Source organism: Vicugna pacos, chromosome 1 (genome assembly GCF_048564905.1).
Source record: "Vicugna pacos chromosome 1, VicPac4, whole genome shotgun sequence".
Lineage (NCBI taxonomy): Eukaryota > Metazoa > Chordata > Mammalia > Artiodactyla > Camelidae > Vicugna > Vicugna pacos.
Genome location: NC_132987.1, coordinates 108,200,340 through 108,227,488, shown reverse-complemented (window position 1 = coordinate 108,227,488; position 27,149 = coordinate 108,200,340). Strand labels below are relative to the sequence as shown.

Genomic DNA, 27,149 nt, shown 5'->3' with positions numbered 1-27,149 from the left:
AAGAAAAGTAAGCGTGGGTACTGAACGGCGAGCCGTACCTTCTCATGCTAAATGTGGTTCCCCACATCTCCTCTGATTAGAGGTGTGCTCTGAACAAGCCGAGACCGGGCCATGCCGAGCAATGATCTCCCGCTGGTACTTTGATGTGACTGAAGGGAAGTGCGCCCCCTTCTTTTACGGCGGATGTGGCGGCAACCGAAACAACTTTGACACAGAGGAGTACTGCATGGCCGTGTGTGGCAGCGTCAGTAAGTGGACCTCCCTCCAGCCTGGCCACCTTTCCTCTTTCTCACCACTGACTCTGCTCTTTGTAACAGACGGGTCTTCCTGGTTCTTGGGAGCGGGTCTGTTGCTGCCACTAACCACGTTTCTGTCAGTTTCTCTAATTGCCGGGCTTCTCCTCCAGTACGTTCCATCATGAACACACATCTCCGTCTTTCTCTAATCAAGCATGGCCATGGGTGTGTTCTTTTACTAGCTGTGGTGCATACGTCTTGCGATCTCTAGGGACTTCTCTTTAAGCCAATCTGAAGTTGCTATTTTGTCTTCCCAGCTGTTTCTGCAATTGTGTACTTACGTGTTTGTCCGTGTACATATGTGTTGGGGTCTCTGCATGTGCACTCCATGTGCAAATGAGGGTTACCACCAGCGGATGCAGCTTTGGTTGCATTGCCAACGTATTGCCATGATGGGTACCTTTAAGTCATCTCATAACCTGAGACGTTTATTGCGGTGGCAAGGGAATGAGACTGAGTCGAGCGCAGGCACTTCAGATGCCAGAAGGCAGAAATGCCCCAGTGACACCTGAGCACACTTGTGGACATTTGCAATGTCGAATTTCCATGTCTTCTCTTGGAAATAGACAGTAGAAAACTCCTGACTTAGCATTAGAAACCTTCAATGACATAGGTAGGGCTCAGGGGATATAATTTTCCAAGCCTTTTTCTCTTGCATTTTATCGTAGCTTGGGGGGATAAGTAAATGAAGTCACGATGACTTAAATGCAAGTTGAAACTATTTCCGCAGGAGGCTTTCCCTAGGTAACACACCAGACATGCAGGACTTCTGAACAGACTTCCACATTCAATCCCTTAGTTAATTAGTTAGTTAGTTAGTTAGTTAGTTAGTTCATGAAGAGGAAGTTTGAATTATGTAAGGAATAACTGCTCAACTTGATAAATTAAAGATTAAACTCCATAATGATATGCTTCTCTTTTGAGAGACTCCTGCCTGTTTTCTGTTGTTCTCGTGAGGGTGACAGCCACCGTTTCCTGCCTAGGATTCCCAGGGATTACATAAATTGTGTTCCAGTGTGATCATAGGATTAAGGGAAACAACAAAGGACCCGCGCCATCAAGACCTTCTATTGTGAAGCCCAGTATCTGAGTGGAATCTACTGGAAAAATTCCTGTTGGTCTCTTGTGTAAGAGATGACTCCACATCTGTCCTGTGTGAGAGCAGGTGTAGGGACTGGTAACCCCAAGGGCTTCTTTTCTGGCTCTGATGGGATGATTGTGGCTTCCAGCTCAAAAGCCTCCTTTCTTTAGTTTCAAACAAAAAAGTTAATTAGGTCAGGTAACAGGGAGCACAATGAGGGATTCTGTTTCCTGGAGTCTCTTGAACAAAGAGCTTTTGTTACAGTGATTCTAACTGGTTTCCCTGCGAGGAGAGATTTCCTGGCAGATTTCCAACTTTTTTCTCTCTTCCCTTGAGGTGGATTTATGTTTTGGAACATAAATATGTGTGTGTATATATATAAATAGATACACATTTATATGGTAAGAAAGAGGGTTTGAAAAAATTGTTAGCCATGATGAATCTGCCTCAAGAATTAAAATTATCCCCACGCAATAAAACCCTAATCTCACCCCAGTGTACAACCTCTCCATTTGATTAGTTTGATTTGACCCAGACTGGGGGCAAGAGCCGTGGGCACCCCAGGTCAGAAGGGGGTCTCTGGAGGTGCCCTGAATGCACACACTTTGCTGAGAGATCTGCAGAAGATGAATGCTCTCAACAAAGGTGTGATTGACAAGCAGTCAGTACTTAGTTTCAGGGGAAGTGGGTTAGAAAAGAATGTATCAGGACAGCAAACAAGAGACGCTGAAGATCCGTTAGAAGAGGGGACAGATGTAAGTGGAGAGTAAAAACCTCAACAAGCAGGGGGAGCTGAGGGCCAGGGCTGCCCTCCGAATGGGTGAAATGATTAGAAATGCCATGAAGAAGAGATGGATGGGAACTGATGGTGTTGGCCCTGAGGAGGGAGAGAGGGGGCGAGAGATGCTTCCACAGGGCACTGGATGTACCATTAGAGACAGAATACCCAGCATTCTAAGATGTCTTTGTGGAAATACAGCCTATGTTTTTGTGTTTACTTGTGTTTTATACTGAAGCCCAAACTCAGGGTGTTTGTTAAGTTTTGTTTTTAATTCGGTGTTTTGGTTTTTGTTTTTTAATTTGGTCAGTGGAATTGTGTGAGTGATTTTCCGCCATCATGCCCATGTTTCTGTTTTTGTTTTTAGTTATGTTCTCTTATTTTCTCCATAGTGTCCCAAAGTTTACTCAAGACTACCCAGGAACCTCTTCCCCAAGATCCTGTTAAACGTATGTTGTAATTCACTCGAGGGAGGGGAGGAGGGAAGGAGGACGTTGCATGGCTGGATGGTGGCTCCAGCATCCTCACCTTCTCTGCATGGTTGTGTGTTTCTTGAACACCTGTCTTTTAATAAAATGTTTATTTCCGTTGCCTTGCTTCTAATTACATCTAATTTTGCCAGATAACTTCAAATGTCGGGCTCAGAGCTTTAACTAAGCTTCTTCTGTTTCTGACGAGTTACCTTTTTAGTTAATGTGTTCTATAAAACATTGTATGTACAACATTATTTTTGTGTTTTATTTGGCATCATTGTTTTATTTCCCAAAGCTCCCAAGATGCCACAATTTAACAAGAGCCCATGTGTATAAGTGACTTGTTTCCCAGAAAAATATTTAATATGCATGCATTGTACTAACTACAAACTAATACGTATGCAGAGGCTTCAAGTATGCGTGTTTCAAGACAGCTGTTAATGCTTTAGGAAGTGAACGGTCACTTTTAGAATTCAAGACCGCACGCTAGAAGTGCCTGACTTCTGATTTCATCAAAATGTCGAGAAAGAGCTTCCTAGAAAGAAATGTCATATCCACCTACCTACAATGTCTGTGCTTTGTGATGATTTCGATTGGCCGGTCAGTCTAGCTTTGTTTAAAAATGTGGTCTCCAAAAACTCACACTGATTTTTAGGTTTAGATTATATCCAGAAACAGATTCATCCAGCATTAGGTTAGGGATGATACAGACCTCTGGTTAGGAAGAGACACCATTTCAGTTGTAGCTTAGATATAATGAAAATTAGCATTTATTGATATTATCCTGAAAAAAAAAACTAGTCTCACAATTGATGACACCATGATCTTTTCTTAGAAAAGATAAGTCAGAGTAGGTAAAGCATAGCCAGTGGGTAGACACAGAAGAACTGGGAAGAACTGTAGGTTTTATGCTGTGGGATGGATAGTACATTGATCTGCATGGCGTGTTGTATTTTAAGAGGCATTTTTTGTAGATCATTTCTTTTGCTTAGGAATATTTTGTGGGCATTTGCCTCATTTTCTTTGTGCATGTGAGAAAACAAGGCTTAAAGGGCTCCGTGACTTGCCCCCTGCCATCACACAGGGCAGGACCCAATTTGACATCTTAATGATACTGTGGCTTTGCTCCTTGCCCCAAATGGTCAACCATGTGGTTCTAACATTGTTTTCTAAGTTACAAAAATTACATTTGAAGTTCAGAAGCACATTTTAAGAATACGGATAATATTGGAAAGCAGACGACAAATATTAAAAACATTTTTTTCATAAATGCCATGAATATAGCATGCATCAGTGAATTAAACGTCTTCCCCACCCTTTTACTGAAACAATAATTATTTTTACTCTAAGTTGCATTCTATATCATTTGAAGCAGAGAATTGTCTTTTTCTATTTTTATTAATTACCAGGAATGAACAGCATCGTTTGATAAATTTATTTTCACGACATACTTGTGTCTTCATCTCTTCCAAACAGACACTGACAATCTCATACGATTTTCTCTTCCCTGGTAATTTTCTCCATCGATGTGTGGTGTGTTTGGGATCCTGACACCTTTCCCTTCTAAGAGGGTAAAGTGATTTTGGCAGCTGTATTTTCTTGTCTACCTACAGAGACTATTCAATCACAGCAAGTGGCGGGGTTTGCAGGGCTAGGACGGGAGAAAGCATATAATTTCCAGTTATTTATAGCCTGTGCAGCTAGGCTATCTTATTTATAGCAAAGCTGCACATTTGAATTGAAAAAGTCACAGTCATCTGGAGGTCAAATGCGGATAGCAGCCTGGAGTTGAGAAAATGAGCCAAACTGAGGAAGGTGAGCGAGCCCATTTGATTCTACAGCTGGGGCTTGCCCCTTGACTCCATGCCTGACCTGGGGCAAATCGGAGGACTCCCCTTTCACAAAGGCGGGTGGTCTTACAGGTTTCTCAGTCTGAGACACGTCTGGTCAAATAATAAATGTGATATGAGCTAGAAAAGCTCTTCAGTTCAACTGGTGGTAAGATTGCACGTGTGGAGGAACTGTGTGATGGTTGACATTATAAATACAATAATTTTCCTGTCAAGACTTATTATTATTATAATTAGGCATTTTGAGATTTTAAATCTTTGTCATAAAAACTGATCTTGAACATTGCAATTTTAAGGGACACTTGATTTTTTTTTGGTTTTGTTGTCATTGATAAGAATCCAGAGATGGTAGTACAGATTTGAGGCTAAGAGTTTTCCTTTTACTCATAAACTTAGGGATTTGAATCCCTTTCCCATTTGGGATAAAGAATCTTGTGAGACCTGAGTTGCTTCCTAGGTGAATTTTGTGTCTGCCCATTCGGGTTTGGACAATGCAAAAGATTCACATTCAGTCAGCCTGGTGAAGCATTGTGAACAGTAAAATTACTACATAAATATTTATGGACTAGTTTATGTTTCAAACACGAGAATATTTTCTAGTGTTCTTCCCATCAGCTTCCATCTCAAAAGCCAAACAGACTGACATCTTAATGGCACTGCATCTCACGAAGGGCATCATGCCCATTTCTAGTCGGCTGACTGCACCAAGAGGTCTGGTCAGAGAGAATGACCAGTGACCCACCTTTGGCGCCTTCACCTGCAGTCAGTTGTGGCACAAGCCACAGCTGACCCAGGGTCTTTCAGTCTCAACACTCTGGACATTTGGGGCCAGAGAATTCATTGTTGCGGTGCCATCCTGTGCATGGAGGACGTTAAACAGCATCTCTGGCCTCTGTCCATGAGATGCTAGTAGCACCATCCCAGCTGTGGCAACTAAAAATGTCTCTGGACTTTGCCACAGCCCCAGGGAAGACAGAACGGCCGCCTGTTGAGAACCTGTGATTTAGACATGGGATTCAGACATAGCCAGGCTGGTATGAACAGGTATCCTCTCCATAAACTGAAGGAGTTAAGAACCTTCAGTTCTCAACAGCTGTTTATGAAGCTCAATTGTTAGACCACAGCCCTAGTGCCCAATAGTTGCAAGTTAAAGGCGGAGGTACTGTTGCTTTTCTGACTCCGGTATTAGAGGTCTGAGTTTTTCTGCTCTAATGTAAGCACCGCTAGAGAATAAAGCAGCAAACAAAGCAGCAAACCCCTGGGCTGGAAGTGCATGTTTGCCTCCTCTGTCTGTTTCGTCTTAGTTTCAGAGAACCCCAGCATGTGCTAGAGAAGGGCCATCCTGGCTACACAGGTCACTTGTGTCTAAGATGCACTTTGAGGTCATGTTTATGGCCTTGGGCCTCTGCAAAGGTGTAGGTCTGGCCTCGTGCAGGATTGGGAAAAGGATAAAGATTGATTTCAGCTCACATCAGAACGGCCCAGACAGAGTAGAACAGACTAATATACTTCCAGAGAGTATGAAAAGAATTGGAACACGTCAAATAAGGCCCAAACCACCACCCCCACGTTCTAAGATTGTTGCCTCGAAGCTCGCTGTTTGCAAACCATAGACAACTCACTGTGTGGCCTTTGAATAGAATGTGCCACCTTGGCCACAGAGCTACCGTGCCCTGTCCTCTAGTCTTTGGCCAGGCTTGAACCATTGTTTGTAATCATACTTGTTCTTCTGATTGTGAAATAGCAAATATCGCTTCCTGTTAGCTCAATCTCTAATACTAATAAAACTGATATTTTTATGAAACTGCCAAGCATTATTAAAAACAATTAAAAGCATTAAAAGTTGCAGTGGTGCATTAAATTACATGTCACATCAATGCCAATGAAATCTATTACATTGACATGTATGAGAAGCCACATCTTTGGTATCCAGAAGTGATCAGGATAAAAAGAATGTTTTGTTTTATTGGTTTTTTTTTTTCCACCAAGCTAACATAGTGTGAAACCCTGAGATTGAAAAGAATTGATTTGCTCAGCAAGCCAGGGTTTAAAAAAAAAAAAGCTCATTTACTGGGAACAATAAAAAATGTTTGTTACATATATGCTCTATTCTTTAGCTATTTCCGAAGAAAAGTAAGTAGATAGTTTAATAAAAGAGTTGGCAAAATTTTTCTGTAAGAGGTCAGTTGAGGTTTTGCAGGCCAGAAGATCTCTGTGATAAGTATTCAACCCAGCAGTTGTAGTGTGAAAGCAGCTTGAGACAATAGGTAAATGGATGGATACAGCCATGTTCCAATAAAACGTTATTTATCAAAAGAGACCAGCAGGCCAGCCCCTGGTTAAATGAAGCTGGTACTTTTGAGCCCGGGATGTGCTGGCACTAAGCAAGATATTTTGAGGGACACCAGCAAAGTAAACTAAATAGCCTGCTTTCAATAACTTTCCAGTTTTATCGATGTGATGAGACTCAAGTAGGTACATTAAGTAACAATGTAAAATAAAATACACAAATGTAGGGAAAGATTGCTGTGTAAGGCCAGAGTAGAAAGAAATTGATTTTATCCTTAAGACCACGATAGAGGTTATCAGTTCCATCTGACTTTTACTGCTACAGTTTCTATGCAAGTGGCCGATACTGAAGATTCTGATTTTTTCGATATTGAAGATTCTGACTTTTTGAGCTTATCTGTTGTGGCAGGTCATCCCTTCATGACCCACCATTAACGAAGTGGAGCGCAGCTTCCAACAAATTGACAAAAAACAATAACCAATAGTGAAGACACTCTAGATGCCAGTTACCATCCCTGTCACTTCACAGATGGTTTTTAGTCAGTTGCTTCTGCATTTTGGTGCATTGTGCTAAATAGGATATAGATACTAATGAAAAAATCACCAGCATTCATTTGTTCATGCTCATTTCACATATCTGACGAAATTCCCCCATCAGTACTTGTCCATAAGACATAAAAAAGAAATGTAGCTTAACTAGACTGGAGTAAACACAGCATAGATTACATTTTTATCACCGTGTGTCCACACTATGCGTTGATAGTCTGCCAACAGTGACTGCATTGACTATAAAATAAGTGTGATACAAGGGCATGTCGGGGGAAAGTGCCTTTGTTTTTTTGGGGGGTTTTTTTGTCGAGTCTGGTACCACAATGATCACAAACTTTATTTTCACAGTATAAATGTCTCCTCTAACTTGAACTTGATAAATATTTGAGTTTAGAATTCATTAAGAATTCTAGTTATTTTGCAATTGGAGACATGGAGAGAGTTTTGTTTTGTTTTGTTTTCTTTTATTTTTTTTTAAAGTTGGGGTGGCAGTCTGTAAGCTCTGCCAGATTGGGAGATGAAGTTTTCACATCATATCTTTCTTTACAGGTTTATATTCCCTGTATATAAATTATCCTCATTGCCACTTCTCGGATAAATCACAGCCATTTCGTGTGACAGCATTGCTAGCTGTGTATAAAGTAGGATTTTCCATGACAAGGCAATGGCTGTATAGGTCTTAATTTACTTTTATCTTCTGTTATCAATGCAATAGAGATAAATGGCCTTTTTTTGCAGATGAAAGGAGACCGACCAAATTTTCTTGTTAGAATCTAACATTAGTGTACTGAGTAAATGCCAGTCGTGGGCCTCCATTTAGGGAGGCCGTCATACTCGTTACTGTTCGAAAGTGGAGTTACCTCTCCTTTTGCATCTTGAGCCCATCCAACCGTAAAATTATGTATCATCGTAGAGATTGAGGAAGCAAACAAATATCAAAATAATAGGGGCAATTTTTCATGATGCCTCTACTCTTGACGCCCCGTGCTTCCTGCCTTCAGTATTGACTATGAAACGGAGCACTACAATTACAGAATCAGAGCTAAAATGAGCGTTTGGTGCATTTGCAGTTAAATTTGATGGTGTCACTGATATGGAGGTCCTCTTTGTGCACCAAGAAAGTCATCTCTATTGCCTCTGAAGACAATGGCAGTCTTTACCTTATCTTGAAGTAACGTCCCTTAAAATGATTGAGTTTTCTCAGGGGAGACGCAGGAAGGAAAATGTTTCATTGGTGTCATGTTGCCAAGGATGGTGGCGTATTTTGTGGCAGGGACATTGGGTGCAGCACCAGGGTTTGTTAATAAATGGAAAGCAAATCTGCTTCCCTCCCCCACCATCCCCATCCCCCTCAAGAAATAGAGCTCCAGCTGGTCCTAGGAGAGGAGATGACAATGGGACGTGGAAATGTTGTGACAGGCATTGCTGTGTCATTATCAAAACTGAAAATGAACCTTCACGAACACATGAAGACAATTTTTCCCTTCGTATCTGGTTGCCTGTGGTTTAGGAAACATTTTGTGGTTGAGAGAAAGGAGCAAATCTGTGCTTTTTCCCATGTCTCTGTGTGGGGGTTTTGGGGGCTTCTTCCAGGAGAACCTCCCTGCTAGTTTTCCAAACCATCCTCATCTTCATCTTTCACTCTCAAAAGATCACCTTCCTTCTGTTTTGTCCCTTAGCAGACAGAAGGATCCTCTTATAACATGTCACATCCCATTTTTCCTCTCCTCCAAACAACTTCCCAGTCCTTATCGTGGCTCCAAGACCCTTCGTCATCCGTCCCATTGCCTTTCTCCCTCTCTCACTACTCTCTCCTTCGCTTCCTCAGCTCTGGTCACAGACCTTGCTCTTCCTGGAATTTTCCAGAGACCTCTGTGCTCATTTCTTCATCTGCCTGTTCTTCCAGCAGGTAACTGGGAAGTGAGGCTTCAGTTCAGCTCTTGGTGTAAATGTCACCTTCTCATTGAGACCCAGCCTGGCCACCTACTTCCTTCTGCCGTCTCTCCCCCCACTTCCCTGGCAACCCTGTTTCTTCTTAACCCTGCTCGATTTTTCTTTTCCTCCACCGTACAGATCACATTTGAGCAATGTGATTTCTTACTGTCTTTGTGTGTGTGCGGTGGTGGTGCTTTGTCTCACTAGCATATAATTCCACCAGGACAAAGATCTGTTTTGCTCATCAGTTTCGGCCAGACACCAAGTTCCCAGGTCCTTGGGGCTGTAAGATGTGTCGAATGGAGGAATAAAGAAATGAGCAAGTACACTGGAGACAGCAGCGTCTACATCCCAGCTGCTGTGCAGCTCTGCAAATACCTCTGGCCTCCTAGAGTTGCCAGAAAGAAAAAAAAAAAAAAAGGATGAGGCTTATATATCGAAAGCATTCATTGTGCAGAAATGCCACTGAGTTTTTGGAAGCAGTTTGTTCAGCTTGAGGCAGTCATGTGCTATAACTGGAAACGGCACTTCTGTTGCGTGTTTTTGTTTGGTATTATATTTATATGGTATTTCTTTTAATACTGAGAATGGGTGTATTCTCAGTACTAAAAGGTGTTATGTCAGTATTCTCAGTACTAAAAGGAGTATGTCTTGTTGTTATAAGACCAGACTACGAAAAGCAGTTTGAAGTTCATTTCAAAGTTAAAAGCCCACGCATGTGATGCTAAGGATCTGGCAGCTGGAGGTCCAAACCCAGAGCTAGAGATGGTTAGCCCTGAGTCTTAAGTATGATTTTCTGTGGGAGGGTGAACAGACCCAGCGAGCGTGCCTGCAAAAGGCGCGGATGAGCGTGTCTGAGCCAAGGCTGGAGGCTAACAGACCATTCAGGTTCAAGCTGTGTGGGCTCTTTCTCCTGACCCCTGTTTCATGACCCTCCTGCGGCTGCTGAGTGCTGGTTAGAAGTCATTTACCAGATAGCATTCAGGGCAGGGAAATATTTGGTAGAAAGCAGACTGACGGTTATCATAAGGAAGCATATCTTTTGCCAAGACAGGTTGTTCCTTAACAAACCAAACCCTTTCCAGTACCCCAGACGTGTCGCTGGATTGGCCCCGACTGCTCTAAATAGTAACTTTATAGCCTCCGCCTGCTGGACCTAAATCCAGACTTCTGTGTGTGTATCTGGGGATGGGAGTGTAGGTCAAATGATAGGCTTTCCTTTCTGCACAGTAAAGGTAATAGGGTAATGTTTTCTTCCCCCACCTGTTAAATGAGAACACCTGTAAAGTGCCTGGGGCAGTGGGCGCTAATGAATGGAGGCTATTCTGATTTGGCCAACCTGGAAACTGGAGCCTGTATCTCTGTTTCTAAGGCACCTCAGAGGTCTCCGAACAGGGTAACTGATCAGTGGTAGTTTCAAAAACACAACTGAGATAAACCTTCCTGTAACACTTTTTTTTTTCAGATTCTTTTCCATTCTAGCTTACTACAGTTCAATAAAAAAATAAAATTTAAATAAATAAATATGACCTCCGAAGGACAGGCTGGTTCTCCTTTCTAAGTGGTTAGTGTTTTAAGTGACTTGGGAGATACCTGACGTTCCTGGTCCTGTGTGCTCTGGAACACACCTGACGTTCCCCGAGCCGCTCCTCTCCCACAAGGAAGCACTTGAAGGGCAGGGGCCTTAGGGCACAGGCTTCCCGCCCCTGCCCACCATTCCTGGTTGTCAGGTCTCTGACCGACCATGGACTTGATCACAGAGTGGCAGCCAGTCCTGGTGTGACCACGTCTATAGGATGTAGGAAAACTGGGGAAATAGAAGCTGAGCTGTCTGTACAAACTCCTACTTGAAATGTTCTCCCCTTAACTCTATTCCACATCTTGTGATAACCTATAATGGAAAACAATCTGAAAAGTGTATGTATATATATATATAATTCAATCACTTTGCTGTACACCTGAAACTAACACAATATTGTCAATCAGCTGTATTTCAATTAAAAAAACAAGAACTGAATCAACCAGAACCTTGATCTTGACTTCCAAGTCTCTAGATCAATGAGAAATAAATGTCTGTTGTCCAAGTTCCCCCCCCAAAAGGTTCTCTCCTTTTCTGCTCACCAACTGCGAGCCAGTGATAATAAAATACTACATTCATTTACAGATATCAAGATGCAGCATCATCGTTAGCTCCTTCACTGGACAGTGATCTGGTTTGCTGATTGGTATGAATAGAGGAAATTTTCAATTACTTACACTAATTGAGATGGAGGATTTGTATGAATGACTAAAAAGTTTGAATTAAAGATTAAGAGAGAGACAGCTTCTCTTAAAGTCCTCAACTAAAGGAAGTCTCAGAGGCCACTAACAAAGATTTACTAAGAAATATTTCTTGGTTAAATGGCATAAATCTGTAATACAGGATTTGTATTCATTTCTTTGTTCCTAAAAAATAAGTTTCAATACTTAACATATTCTTTTTTTTAAATTGAAGTATAGTCAATTTACAATGTTGTGTCAATTTCTCATGTACAGCGTAATGTTTTAATCATACACATACATACATATATTCGTTTTCATTTTTTTTCATTATCGGTTACTGTAGGATATTGAATATAGTTCCCTGTGCTATATGGAAAAAACTTGTTGTTTATCTATTTTTTATATAGTAGTCAGTATCTTCAACTCTCAAACTCCCGATTTATCCCCTTCCCACCCCCTTTCCATCCTGGGTAAAATATTCTTAATCCTGTTAAATATACCTTGCATGCTCATTTCTTTTATTATTCTTTTATTCTTAATAATTCAAAGCTACATTTCAACTTAAACTAATGAGATTATAGTGACTCAGATTTTTGTGTTTCCATAAAACAGTAGATTTGCAAATCATAAGAACTGGAGAAAATCTTGAGTTGGAGAACCTTCTTCCTACATGTATAAAAACTTTCACATTTTCAGTTTTCCAAAGAGGGCACCATGCTACGGTTATAACAACTTACAGTGGACGGCTATCTTGACCAGTGAATATAGCCCCCCAAAATTTATACATTTTCGTTTGTTCAAAATGTGAAATATGGTTTACCTAATTATGTCATCCTGCCAGATTGTACTGTGCCAAAAGGACTTAACTAGTTCTCCCATGAGCTCTACCTGTAAAGATGAGAAAATAATTAAAATCATGGGAAACAAATTTAAAATGGTAAATATCACCTCCATTTCAAGTTGGGAAATGATTAACTTAAAAAACATGCATATTGATTGAGTTTATGCAAAAAAATTTACCTTTTTCAACAAACAAAAATTTTAATTGAAAATTTTTTTTTAGTCTTAAAAATTAAGGACACATTTTCAGTGATTTCAGCCTTTTATGTGGTTCATACTGAAGATGTCTTAGAAAAATTAATATCACATTTCCTATCCATGGTACTGCATGGTCCTGTGCGTGATTCATTTTCAGTGGATGTGAAATAAAAGTAGCTGGTTTTTCCTATGGTTAGCATAAGCTCGAAGACCTGAACTAGGACATAATAATGAGCAAAGGAGGAGGGAAGGGTCCTAAAATGAATGAAGTGCCGTGTGCCACCCTTTCTGCAGGATGACGAGCACATGATGTGGCATCTCATTTTCCCAGCACTCCTAGTATATTGGCACGTTACCACCCCACTTGATAGATGAATAAATGGGAACACAGAATGCTTAAGTTACTTGCTCTGGGTCAAAGCTAGTCTGAGAAAGACTGAAATCAAGGCAAGATTGAAGTCAACGTGTGCCTGATTACACAGCTCAAGCTCCATCCTTTCTTCCTTGTGCTGGTGAAATATACACTGCCTTGTCTGTTACACAGATGACTGGGGCAGATGTCTTTCAATATGTATGTCCTGTGCCCATCCCACATCCACTGACTCAAAACCCCCTGGTGTTTTGAAAAAACAAATCCAGGAATATGCCTTGCCCTCTTCCTTCCTCTTCAGAGCAATATCTGGATTGACTAGTAAAAGCTAAACTGCTTTTATTTTTTTTAAATAATTATCAAAGAGTGATCGAAGTAGAAGGGAAGAAATCAGAATGAATATTTCTCTTTAAGATTAAATTCATTACTATGTAACAAGAAAGTCTTGTTTGTGTTCAAGTCTTGGAGCCTTTAGATAGGGAACACTGCAGATATTTTCTTGAAACATGTATAAAAGACATTTATCTTACTATTTAGTTTCAAAATGAGCTAGCAATTAATTCTTCTCATGTAAGTTCTTTTTGGGATATTATATCTCAAATATAATAGTCAAGTAATTAGCTAAGATTAGTGAAGAATACTGAAAACATTGGTGATAGTTGAATTATCTTTTGAATAAAACGCTTAAATTGATTGGACCTGAGAACGTAGTGAAAACACCTAATTTCATTTTTTTGGTTGAACATACTTTCTTATTTAAATCAAAATCTTTTCTTTTCACATTAGCCTTATTTAAATAAGCTCATAAATGCTCTGAAATCTCAGTAGTGATTACTGATATTTTGTAAAATCTGCTGGTATAGGCATTCTAATTTACTCGGCTCATGCGTTTAAGACATTTTTGCTTTATAGAACACTCTTCAATTTTATGAGTGTTTATTTTTCCACATAATATAGCAGTATATGTTGCAGCTCAGTAATATTGTTCAGCAATATTCGTGGAATTTAAAATAGGAATCACTTTCTTTTTGACAACTAGTATAATGAATTGGTTGACTATTACCAAATTTGTGAAGGCAGAAAGGTCCTTTTGTGATTCCAAGAATGAATTTATTGACATTTATGAGTTTTTTAGTAGTGTTTCAACTACTTTCTCACCAGGTATCTAAAATACGTAGTGTAGGATTTATCTTTACTCTGAGGTGCAGTTATTCTGCAACAGGCTGATTTCCAGATTTCTTTGATTTTTGCAGGAATCTTAAGATGTGGTCTTGATACCACCATTTACTTTCAAGATTATTAACAATCCATCAAAGCAGAGGGATTTGATACAACATGTCTATATGAAACACCGACTGTTTTTGTGCTGTGCAAGCTTGTTTTGCAGAAAATTTTAAATATAATACTGTAGTCACAAAATGGACTGTGTTCAAGATTTTCCTTCACCCTCTCTTCAAAAAGGGTGAAAGATATCCCTACTGTGCTGCGAAATGTCTTATGTTCTCCTGAACAGCATTAACATCTTGTGTGTGTGTGCTGCTTTACTAAATTCTTTGTTCTGGAATAAACGGAAAAAAAGGGCTTTTTTTGGAGATGCCTGGAAATTCTGTCACCCTTCTCAAACCTCCTTTTCTTCTACTTCACAGTTCCTACAACAGCAGCCAGCACCCCTGACGCCGTTGACAAGTATCTCGAGACACCTGGAGATGAGAATGAACACGCCCATTTCCAGAAAGCCAAAGAGAGGCTGGAAGCCAAGCACCGTGAGCGAATGTCCCAGGTAAATGTGACTTTCCATCCTTCAGCACCGATCTGGGGCTTTTTGTCTTGAACATGCCCCCGAGGAGAAATTCAGGAAAGTGAGTAAGTAAGATTTTGTAAGCACAAATGAAGCTAGACCTACACCTTTCTTGGTGGTTTGGTCACTCTGTGTTTAGGGTAGTCCTGTAACCATGGTGTTGTAAATTAAGATCTCTTCAAATGTTCCTTAGTAAAGATGATTATTTTTGTATTAAATGCCAGATTATTAAAACTTTGATCCTAAAATTTCTTACAAAGTTAATTCATGGGGCCGGAGGCACTTAAAACCAAAGTGAACCATCATGATCATTTCATCTGGTCCCATGAATGATAGGTAATGTAATAAAGGTTTAAGGGTTTGGCTTCCCACTCTAGAAAAAAAGGAATGTAAGGAACACAAAGAGGCGTTTGGAACCCAAGCCTTTCTTGCTCCTAGAACAATGCTGTTTTCACTACATTGTGCTACAAACCCTGTTTTGGGGAGGGGAGGGTAATAAAGTTTTTTAATTTATTTTTATCTTAAAAGAGGTACTGGGGATTGAACCCAGGACCTCATGAATGCTAAGCATGTGCTCTGCCACTGAGCTATACCCTTCCCACCAAATCCTGTTTTGTTTTAATCACGTTGTTTATGAAACAAATTGAAAAATATGTTATGTTGAAAACACTGCTAATTTACATGTAATAATATCAACTCACCTTAAGCTATGCCTGCTACGAGGTGCTGCATGTTGTATTAAAGATAGGTCATACTGAGAATTTTAGCCCTTTCTCAGATTCTTCATTCATTTATTCATTCAACAAATATGTATCCAGCGCTTACTTGCCAGTCACTGTTCCAGCTCGTCGTTTCTACCCTTAAGAGTGAACATGAAGAAACAATAGGAAAAGTCAGATTCAAGGACTCATACATGAGTGAATGAAGAAAGATCTCAGATTAAAGTCAACCACTCTTTTTTGGTGTTAATATTGTGTGTAAACATCAGAGGGTGTAACTGACTTTTGTCATACTTAGCACGGATACTTGAAAGTTCTCATGATTAGCTCTAACCAAGATTCATGAAAGAGTCTGCCATATTTTTTCTAAGATCATAAATAATAATAATAATCATTTAACAGATTACATTAATGATACCTTTTTATTTTCTGATGATTTGACATCTGAGACCTCACTAACCCCAGGCAGATTGTCGCTCCCGGGATTGGCCAATTCTTAGAGATATGGAATGACTGGTCTGCAAGCTGACCTTTCACGTACCAACCCACCAAAGCTCATATCCCCCGAATACCTTTTTTATCACTCTCTTAAACTTCTGCCTACTATCCACCTGCCCCACTCACCCCAAGGCTAGGTACCAGACAACTAGAGACAACCCTTATACCCCAGAGCCCACCAGAATTTTTCAAACGACTCAATCCTTAAACCCACTCAGCCTGCTTACCCTGCCTTGCACGTTCCTTCTCGCAAAACCACAATAAAGGCTCCTGCCCACGGTTTTCCTTCACTGCCTCTTGCCTCCTGACTGACCCTGGTGCTTCCCCGGGTGCCCCCCTCATGGCATGACATGCCACCTCCTCTTGGGAACTGTGAATAATAGTCTTTTCAGTGGCAGCTTTCTCATGATCTGTTGGCTTCACCATACCTAACTAATAATGAAACCTGTATTTAAGCATAGAACTACTACTGTATCTAAAAAGACATAATTCCTTTTTTTTTTTTTTAAAGATGAGTGACCACAATACTTGGAACTACTTAGGAATCATAACACTAAAGGGAATAAAACCTTCTAATTTCAGTACTTTGGCTCTGGAATATAATGTACAGTTCTAGTTATTGCCCGTGATGAGAACTTAAAAGTTGGACTTCAGAGTTGAACTAGAAAGCTAGCTAGACTGGAATAGTGAGGTTTCACCTGAAGCCAGTTCTTTTGAAAAACAGGAGTTTTCTTCAGGAAAGACACAAGCTGATAGATCGTCACTGTTAAGAAAGCATAGTCGGTTTACAATGGTGTGTCAATTTCTGGTCTACAGCACAATACTTCAGTCATTTAGGAGCATATATATATTCGTTTTCATATTTTTTAATTATAGGTTATGACAATATATCGAGTATAGTTCCCTGTGCTGTACAGTATAAATTTGTTGTTTGTCTATTTTATATATAGTAGTTAGTATCTGCAAATCTTGAACTCCCAATTTATCCCTTCCCACCCCCTACCCCCAAACAAACATTGTAAACTGAATATACTTCAATAAAAATACATTAAAAATTTTTTTTAAAAAAAGAAAGCATAGGATGACTGTCAGCCGCCATACTTATCCCCCACTGAAAACACATCTTTCGGACTTAAATCCTATTTCACTGCTTGTTTCTGAAGCTTTCAGAACCCTCATTGCCCTCAAAATCCATTTGTGGGGCAATGAAGCCCCCCGAAAGAATAATAACCAAAAAAGCACTGAATGCTCAGCATGGCATTTCTGGTGCCTGCCCCCTCACCCGAACCCCCAACACCTCGACGCCAGGCTCCCTCCTTCCTCTCCCACCTGTGTTCCTGACTACTGGCATTGTCATTTGTGCATCATCACACTCTGCTCAGCGTGTGCTGAACTCATCTTGGACTTCCCTTTGCTCTCAGCCTTGATCTCTGGAAATACCCTCCCACTCTCCTTCACATCTGCAAATCTCAGCCATTCGCTATAGTCACATAATCCTCAGAACAGGACAAGCAGCCATCGCCCTTTGCATTTAACTCTAAATGTTTGCCCACCAGTTTTATCCCTCCAGCCGGATTGTAAGCGTTTCGTCCCTGTAAGTTTATATAAGGCATCTTACTAACCTTGCATTTCTGTCTTGAACCCACTTAGTCATTATATTTTTTAAAAATATAAAACCTGAATTTTTTTCCAGTATTTATTGGTCGTTTTGATTCTATTAATAAAACTAATTTCAAATACTCTGTTTCAGATATTACAGATCTTTCCTAGAATAGTGGCTTAATTTTATTTTAGCACATCTACATAAACCATGACTTAGCTCAGATGTGTTTTGATGGACGTTCTTCATCTTTTCAGTCATTACCTATTATCTGAGATAATTTAAAGGTTGTTGTCCTGGAGCAGAGAATGTTGTCTGTTAGATTCCAGTGATGATAGGAAAGGGAGATGCCTGGGATCAACATTTATCATCATGATCTCTGGTACTGAGTACTGGAGATTGTTTGACTTTGAACTTGCCTGCCTTTTAAATCTCTCTGTACTAATTGTCATATTCCCCACGTGAAACAGCCAAGTCTTTGAAGATCCATAAATCTGGATGATACAGACACTTTTGTGCACGCAGTGGAAAATTGCTTTATCGGACTTTATGGGGCTTCTGCAAAGTCCAGATCCTGAGAGTTTTTTAATTTAAAAATTTTAGTCTTTTAAAATGATTTTTATTGTAGTTTTCGTTATTATTTGTTTTCTTCCAAATACAGAGGATTTGGGGTTTTTTTGGTATTAGGCGTTGTTGAGGCTGGTAATAACTCTTAACTTGTAGATTTATGTTGCTCTGTGTTATGAATGGTATCTAGCAAATAAAAGAATCCAACTAATCTTCTATTACATATGGGATTTTAACAGTTTTAACATATCCTTAAAATATGGTTCTTCAGAGTGGAAGTTGACCTTTCTCTAAACATATCATTTTTAAGAGAAGCGTCAGCATCTTAGGAACAGCCTTTTCTCCTGTCACCAAGTATACATAAACGTAGCTCACCTGTCGGGTTTGCCGTTTTATCCTGGCACACTTGGCCACAGGGGACAAAAGCATGGTCTTTGGAGCCACAGAGATCGCGATTCATATCCTTCCTGCTCCATTTTTTTCCTGCATGACTCTGAGCAGGAAACTTAACCTGGTCCGTCAAGTGGGGACAGATAGCCATGCGGATTCTCACAGGCTGATGTGAGGAATCAATTAAACAAGACAGATTTTATAAAGCTCTTAATACTGGAGCTGGTGTTTAGCAGGTCAGCAGTGATCTATTATCTGCTAGGCCTAGTGTGATGGTGTAGGTGAACTGTTTTCTTTGCAAGGGTGTAGGAAATTAATAAATTGCGCTGAGAATCGAAATTTTATTTCATTTCTAGAGGACTGCTTATTTTCACTTCATGAGCCAAATCAGTCTCCTTCATTATTCCGTGGATTTCAGCTCAACGCTGAGAGCCCACGTTCTGAATATACAACGGGAGATGGTGAAAATGTACGTGTTATGAGGAAAGTCCGTTTTGCACATTCCAGTAAGACATGGCACTTCTCTCTCAAACTAATTCTGAGACTGCTTGCCTGAAGAATTCATGGTAGAATGCCACCACTGTGAACGTTCTCAAAGCAGGAAATGGAAGTATTCTTATTGCAAGGCGTATCTCGTGTAGAAAGCAAAAGTAGCTTCAGTAGCCCTCATCTCACAGGCGCCCTTTCTTAACTCCCCGAGCCAGCAAAGCATCGGGGGCAAATGCTTCTTTACTTCTCTATTCTGTTCTTGTTCATAGCAGCCAGGCATCTTCCCCAATTTTGCTGTAAACGTGTGAGGTTATTTTTTAAATGCTCTTCCCTTGAAAATTCATTCCATTCTTTCTCCTCCATAATTTCCTGAAAACAACACGGGGAAGCTTGTCTTTTATGCAACGAATCAATGCTAATAGACGATAAAGTATCTAATTAAAAACTGACATGATGATTCGATATGCATTCTCATAGAATTCTCTATCAATAGTTTTTTTTATTCCAAGCCTCTTTTTTTGCAATCTTGAAGGATGTCAGAAAAAAATCTATTCTGTAGGACTAAACACCTATAAATAACAGGCTCTTTTGGTATAGAAATCAAGTTCTCTTGTGCTTCGTGTGTCCACAAAGTATGTAAGTACACAGCTGTCAACAGACCATTATTTTGCTTACTGGAACTTTCTGTCCTTTACATTACCTAGCTTAGGTACAAGCTGCATTTAAAAAAACTCAATTTGTCAGGGAGTAGTAATGCTTGAAAAGGATGCTGTAGGTGGTAAGAATCTGTTTCCTTTCTCAACAACATGCACAGCTGTGGACTTTTCCTCTTTGCATTCAGATCAGTGAGTAAACTTCTCTAGAGAAATCGTGAGTGAACATCATAGATGAGAGGGGGAGGAAGCCTTATTTTCCTACAAAACGGATGCGCCTGGTTACTGAATTAGTGTTATTTGCCCGGGAATGCTTTCGCTACGTTCAGAACATTATAGTTTGTACTCTCTTGGAATTTCTGAAAGGATTTGGAGTATTCTTTGCCATTTGTGATGCGAATTGGCAATCAGAAGCTTCTAATGTGACCAAGTTGGTAATCAAAGGGGTCTTATTGCCCACGCTTTTCAGTGCAGTGGATCTTGGGATTTCTGACAACAGAAGTCTCCTTTTCCTTCCTCCAGTGGTACTTCTTTTTGGCATTGTGTCCACGGTGTGTGTACACATGTGTAAAATGTTATATATGATTTTCCCCTCTTCATACTGTTTGAAAAGTATACAGTCTGAAATTGTATAACTTGCTTTCACAAAAGACTGAAGCCAGCATATTGAATTTTAATGTTGGAAAACCTTGTCCAGGAAATATATGCCTTTTATGAACCGTTGACATTTGTACACATCAAATAAAATGACTTTCAGCCATTTCTCAGGAAAATAAAAAGGCGAACTTTGTTGTAGAGGGCCACATGCCTGTAATAAACATGAACGTGTGTGTTTAATGTACTGCTGTGATAGATTATTTACATCTTGGTGGGAGGTCAAATATTATTGAGATAGGAATGGAATGTGAGCATCTTTAATGTTTAAAATGTCAAGTATAGAAGAAGAACACAGCAGTCTATCTCACTAAATCTAGATTTGAAAAAAAGAACTGATGGTTTTAAATTTAAATGAGGTCCTTGTTTTGTAGGTCATGAGAGAATGGGAAGAGGCAGAGCGTCAAGCCAAGAACTTGCCTAAAGCTGATAAGAAAGCCGTTATCCAGGTAAATCCTGAGCCCGTCTCCTCTAAGCAGCACACGCCAGCATCCCTTGTTTATCAAGTGCATCCACCTTTTCCAGCATCTGCTGGAACCTCATGCATGATTGTTCTTATTTCCCACAACTTGCACTATAGCTCATTATTGTCTAGTAATTCCATTGCTTAAACCCCACCCTCATATTTTGCTCCCAATTAGCTCAAGTTATAACTCATTTATATAAAACTCATATTGTTATGTAAAGTCTACTTTTTATCAGTAATACATCTTTTTTGGCTTTTGTTACCTTCTGCTACTTCTCCCCCATGGCAAATTTACATGCTAATTTGAATTTTTGCCTGGAAGCCCTCTCAGAATTCCCTTAAGTAAACCCTGAGATTATCATGGTTATTTTCTTAAAGTGCTTTGAATAAGAGAGGGACTGTTGAAATATGCATGTAATTTCGAGTTTGAAGAATACATAAATGCATCCTACGTTGTCGTAGTCCAGGCTGTTTTCAGAGGCTGTATAGCATGATTTATATTGAGAAATTTGGTCTGGAGATGGAAAGCAGAGAAGGGAGGGTAACTCATGAAACAGGATGAATTAAGTCAGAAATGTTGGAATGACTGAAGTCTTTGAGTAAAGCAAAATATGGTATCCCTTTGAAAAGACTTGAGTTTGCTGCCCCATCCTGTTTGTCTGGTCCCCGACTGACCTGTGCCTGTGTTTGTGAGGGCAGCATTTCCAGGAGAAGGTGGAATCTCTGGAGCAGGAAGCGGCCAACGAGAGACAGCAGCTGGTGGAGACGCACATGGCGCGGGTGGAGGCCATGCTCAATGACCGCCGCCGGCTGGCCCTGGAGAATTACATTACCGCTCTGCAGGCCGTTCCCCCTCGGGTGAGTCCCGCCAAGGCTTCCCTGCGCAGCTCAGGGCACAGCACAGACAACAGGTGTGGGGGTTCTGGGGACTGAGCCCATAAGAAAGAAATCTGGAGAAATGCCAGGAGCACCGTTATTCACAGGTTCAACCTCAGTCCTTTTTATCTGGAAGGTTAAAGGTCACAGGGCAGCTGCCTCCAGAGGACCGTCTCTGTGCAATAGACAGTCCCACCTTCCCAAGGACTCACAGTGCAAGAGTTGATACACCTGCGGTGGTGACAGTTCACGGTACAGTTGAAGTCAGGGAACCACCCGAAGCTGGAAGGACTTTAGCTGTAACCTAGCCCAGCCGTCTCTTCATGTGATGTAAATGGGGTCAAGAAAGCTGAGATCCGGCCAGCTCATAAGGCTTTTTAGTAGAATAACAGGCACTAGAACTCAGGTTTCCTGCTCAGAGCAGGAGCCACATTCTCTGGGGATAGGAGCCCTATTCAGTCATGCTTTAGTCCACAGCAAGGGGGCGTATTTGTGGTGTTCAGTGACAAATGCCCTGAAAGGCGTACCAAGCAGTGCGAGCACAGATCTTCTCAGTGAGGCTTCATGGGAGAGCTTACTTTGGATGTAAGGAACATTCAGAGAGTGTGTACATTATGTCTACTTGTCCTATCCGTTATTGGGTGAAGGGTGTTGAAATCTCTGACTGTAATTGTGGGTTGGTCTCTCTCACGTGATGCCGTGAGCTTTGGCTTTGTGTATTTTAAGGCTCTGTTTTTAGGTGCATAAGCATTCAGTCTTGTTATGTCCTTTCTCACCCCCTCCCCCTTATCATTAGGAAATGACCTTCTTGTTATCCCTAGTAACATATTTTGTTCTAAAATTGCTATATCTGATATTAATTAAGCTTTCTTTTGATTAATGTACCATAGTGTATCATGTATCCATCCTTATGCTTTTGTTTCACTTTTTCATTTTTATATTTGAAGTACATTTCTTGTAGGTAGCATAAACTTGGGTCTTGCCCTTTCATTGAAAAGACCATTTAATGAAGTTATTGATATGATTATGTCTGAATCGATCATCTTGCTGTTTATTTTCTGTTTGTCCCATCTGTTCTGTGTTCCCTTTGTTTTCTTTTTATTTCAGCCACCTCTTGGATTAATTGAATACTTTTTATGATCCTATTTTTTGTCCTTTGTTGGTTCTTAGTGTTAACTCTTTATTATTTTGGTGAAGGAAACGTTTTTAACTTCTCACAATGACATCACACCAGTACAAATGATGTTATACCATCTCCCTAATATTACAAGAATCTTACAATACAGTACTTTCATTTCCCCTTTCCTAACCTTTAGGCTCTTTTTGTCATACTTTTTTCCATACTACATTATTGTTATTTTTTAAATAATTATCTTTTAAAGAGTTTTAAATAATAAAAATATTTATTTGCCTATATAGCTACCATCTCTGGTGTTCTTCATTTTTGATGTAAATCCATCTGGAATCATTTTTCTTCTACCCAGAGGACTTCTTTAAAATTTTTTAATGCATTCAGATTAATAAAGAATTCCTTTTTCTTAGCTATGTCTGAAAATATCCTTATTTCACCTTTGTTTTGAAAGACATTTTTACTGGGACAGAATTCTGGGATGAAATTTTTTTCTTCATCTACTTTAGTGATGATGCTCCATTGTCTTCTTATTTGCATTGTTTCCAACAAGAATACTGATATCATCCTTTTCTTTATGTCTCTGTAAATAACGTGTCTTTTTTAAATCTGGCTGCTTTTAGGGCCTTTTCTGTATCCTTAGTTTTGACCAATTTGATGATGAGGTGCCCTGGTGTATTTCAGTCTGCCATTAAGCCCATCTGGCTGTTTTTTAGGTCATACATTATAGTTTTCCTATCTGGAAGTTCAATCTGGATTTTTGTTTGTTTGTTTCCTATCTTCCGTATCTTTACTTAATTTCTGAACCTTTGGAATTTTTTCACTGGCTGTCAGACAGAGTTGAGCGCTGGATATTGTTGTACATTATACCTGTAACTGTGCTTGAGCTTTGTGCTGTAATGCAGTTAAATTACGTGGAAACAGAGCAGTTACCAGCCTGTAGCTAGTTGTTCCCCAATACTGAAGGAAGATGCTTCTGAGTAATCTACCGTGAGTGTTGAGTTACTCTGGATGTTTGAATGGTGGGAACAGGTACTATTCTTGACTCTGTACGAACACCAAATCCTGTTACCTCAAATCCTTTTGGATAATTTTTTTTCCTGTGGCCTCAATTTTTTTCAGGAGCATGCATTGGTTATAAGCTACACTCTCATAGGGCATTATCTGAAAATCTCTGGGTTCTCTCTCCGAGCAACTCCTTTCTCTCCAGTACTCTTTCCTGTGACCACCAGCCACCTTCATCTTTCCATATTCTCACGCCTTATCTTCAGCTCTCTGGAATCTACCAGGCTCTCTCTGCCTGGGTTCCCACGCCTGGAGCCACAGCCTGGAGATTCAAGACAGTAAGCTTGGCCAATCATAGAGCTCACTGCATATGTCTCAGTGGTCTCTGTCCTTCGCCTGATGTCTAACATCTTGCAGAAATATATGTGTGTATATATATATATATACAGTTCTATATATGTTGTCCACTTTTTGGTTCTTGCTGGCAGCAAAGTAAATCTGGTTCCCACTGTTCGACATTGGCTAATAGTGGCATCTGTGTGTACATGATATAACTAAATCAAAAAGTCACCCACATGCACTGACTCTCCTCATCACTCTGATTTTTCTTTCTATACTAAGGTTCAGTGAATAAAGCTCTGAGGAACCATAAAAAAGCTTCTGGTACTCTTCCAGACAGCGGAATAGTGCTGGGCCTGTTCTTCTCATGACATCACTGCAATTGAGTGGCTGGTCCAGGGTGACACCACTCGTAATGGGCAGGGTGGAGCCGTGAGTCACAGTTGACCACTGCAGTGCCGTCTTACCAGACCAGGCTTCCTCTCTGAACAAAAAGCTTTTGAAAAAGAATGTTCATATTAGCATTTTGATTTTCTATTCAGAAAAAAATCTCTGTCCCAGCACTGCTCGGTAAAATTCTGTTTATGTCTCTTTGGAGAATGAGTTCCCTGCTTACTCTCTTTTTCTAGAGGATGTGATTTGGGGGGCGGGGCCGTCAGCATCATTTGCCCAGAACGTGGCAGGGTGGTGGGCGTTGAGAATCTTAACAGCTGTCATTTAGTGAAGTGTTCGGCTGAAAGTCCAATCTCTGAAGTCAGATCCTTGCCAAACTGGTCATTGATGGAGCTAAAAATAAGATGAGGACTAATTGGAGTCTTTAACAAATGCACATTCCGGATCTTTCAGTTCAGTCCCATCAGCCATCACGGGAAAGACAGTGACAAGAAGAATGTCTGCCAAAGCTTCACGTGTCACCAAGGGGTAATTTCAGATCAGTCACAATCGTGCTTGCCCTGAGTCTGTTGATCACTCCATGTAGAGTTAGATAGTATGTTTATTTGAAATAAAAATTAAAAACTGGATTAAGAAGAATGATTTTACTGTCAAAAAAATCAGATTATTGTTGATTTATCCAAGGATTCCTGTTGAATTCTTACCTAGAAATGAATAAAACTCTCTCATGTAATAAAAACTGGGGCCAGGTAGTCACAGACCTGCAATCTTGGCATGATCTGCCATTTTTGTTGAGTTACTGTCTTTGAGTGTTTTGTTTGAGTTTTAACATATAGCTTGGCATGGCACATAGCTCTCCACTTTGAAAAATGGGCGAAAATTCTAAATCCCTTCTCAAGGGCTTTTATATATTGCTATTGAAAGACATAAATCTAGAGCTTGCCTGTAACTGTCTGAGGAAGGTCATGTCTTACACTGGAGCCATAAATAAATATTTCTGAAATCTCCCTCATTCTCAACCCAGGGCCTGGAAAATATGAAATATTTAGTAAATGTTAGTTGAATATAAGAAATTGAATTAGTCAAGTGTTTTTTTCCACAGATTCTAGCTGATATCACCTTCAGAATAATTACCCCCTTAACCCTGACCACGTTCTACCAAAGAGTCCCAAACTTCACCAACGGGAATCTGAAATAATGTGGATTGTTTTCACAAAGTTTTGAAGCTTAGGTTTAATCCATACAGTCACTTTTTTTTCAACCTGAGCATGAAAGTATGATGTGATGATGTTTTTGTGCAGCTAGAATTCCTTGCTCTACCATGAATTTCATTTGTGAGTGTCCATGTCTGTATGTGCTCTTGGTTCCAGGTTTCCTTTTTGATTAATTACTTGCCTACTGACTGGTGTACTGAATGGCCAGCCTGGAAGTGCAGTGTTTGAATCATATTTAGAATTTATGTGTGTATGTATCTATACATAAATATATTTCAAATATTGCTATAGCTAAAACTGTGCATGTCTGCCTTGCCACCCTTCCCAGGAATAAAAAAAACTATAAGGCAGTTAAGTGTATCTCTTTTCTTTTTAACTGAAGTATAGTCAGTTTTCAATGTTGTATCAGTTTCTGGTGTACAGCATAATGTTTCAGTCATACGTATACATACACATACTTGTTTTCATATTCTTTTTCATTATAGGTTTCTACAAGATAAATTTGAATATAGTTCTCTGTGCTATACAGAAGAAACTTGTTGTTTATGTATTTTATATATAGTAGTTAGTATTTGCAAATCTTGAACCCCAATTTATCCCTTCCCACCCCCTTTCCCCCCAGTAACCATAAGTTTGTTTTCTGTCTGTGAGTCTGTTTCTGTTTTGTTCATTTGAGTCCTTTTTTTTTTTTTTTTTAAATTCCACATATGAGTGGTATCATATGGTATTTTTTCTTTCTCTTTCTGGCTTACTTCAGTTAAAATAATGATCTCTAGGTTCATCCATGTTGCTACAAATGGCATTATTTTACTCTTTTTATGGCTGAGTAGTATTCCATTGTATAAATATACCATGACTTCTTTATACAGTCATCTGTCAGTGGACATTTAGGTTGCTTCCATGTCTTGGCTGTTGTAAACAGTGCTGCTGTGAACACTGTGGTGCATGTATCTTTTTGAGTTAGAGTTCCCTTCAGATATATGCCCAGGAATGGGATTGCTGGATCATATGGTAAGTCTATTTTTAGTTTTTTTGAGGACTCTCCATACTGTTTTCCATAATGGCTTCACCAAACTACATTCCCACCAACAGTGTAAGAGAGTTCCCTTTTCCGCACACCTCTCCAGCATTTACCATTTGTGGACTTTTTAATGATGGTCATTCTGTCTGGTGTCAGGTAATACCTCATTGCAGTTTTGATTAAGGCAGTTGTATCTTTGCCCTCAGGACAAACTCTTAATCTGTAATCTATAGAGAGATAGTGACTCTTCTGAGGACAAGCTCTTGAATTTTTTCACTTTTCTAAAAGTTTCCTTGAAAAAAATCAAGGAATTGTACTTTTTTCCCCCCAGAAAAGATAAATTCCTCCCCAGAGTTGCAGCACACATGGTTGAAGTTTCCTCACTGTTGGAGGCCTTTAAACTACCAAATACAAGTA

The 27,149-nt window shown here is 39.9% G+C and overlaps 1 protein-coding gene across 6 annotated transcripts in view; it reads left to right on the top strand.

Annotated features, from left to right (window-relative positions):
• APP (amyloid beta precursor protein) overlaps positions 1–27,149 on the top strand; it is a 257,769-nt gene that overhangs the window by 158,334 nt on the left and 72,286 nt on the right. For 2 of the 6 annotated variants that reach the window (XM_006215210.4, XM_006215209.4), the window contains exons 7-11: positions 81–248; positions 2,548–2,604; positions 14,568–14,701; positions 20,664–20,738; positions 21,455–21,613. In XM_006215210.4, the coding sequence (XP_006215272.1) occupies positions 81–248; positions 2,548–2,604; positions 14,568–14,701; positions 20,664–20,738; positions 21,455–21,613 (593 nt within the window). The remainder of the gene's footprint in view (positions 1–80; positions 249–2,547; positions 2,605–14,567; positions 14,702–20,663; positions 20,739–21,454; positions 21,614–27,149) is intronic. The other 4 variants (XM_015248673.3, XM_006215211.4, XM_015248674.3 and 1 more) reach the window with 2 other exon arrangements.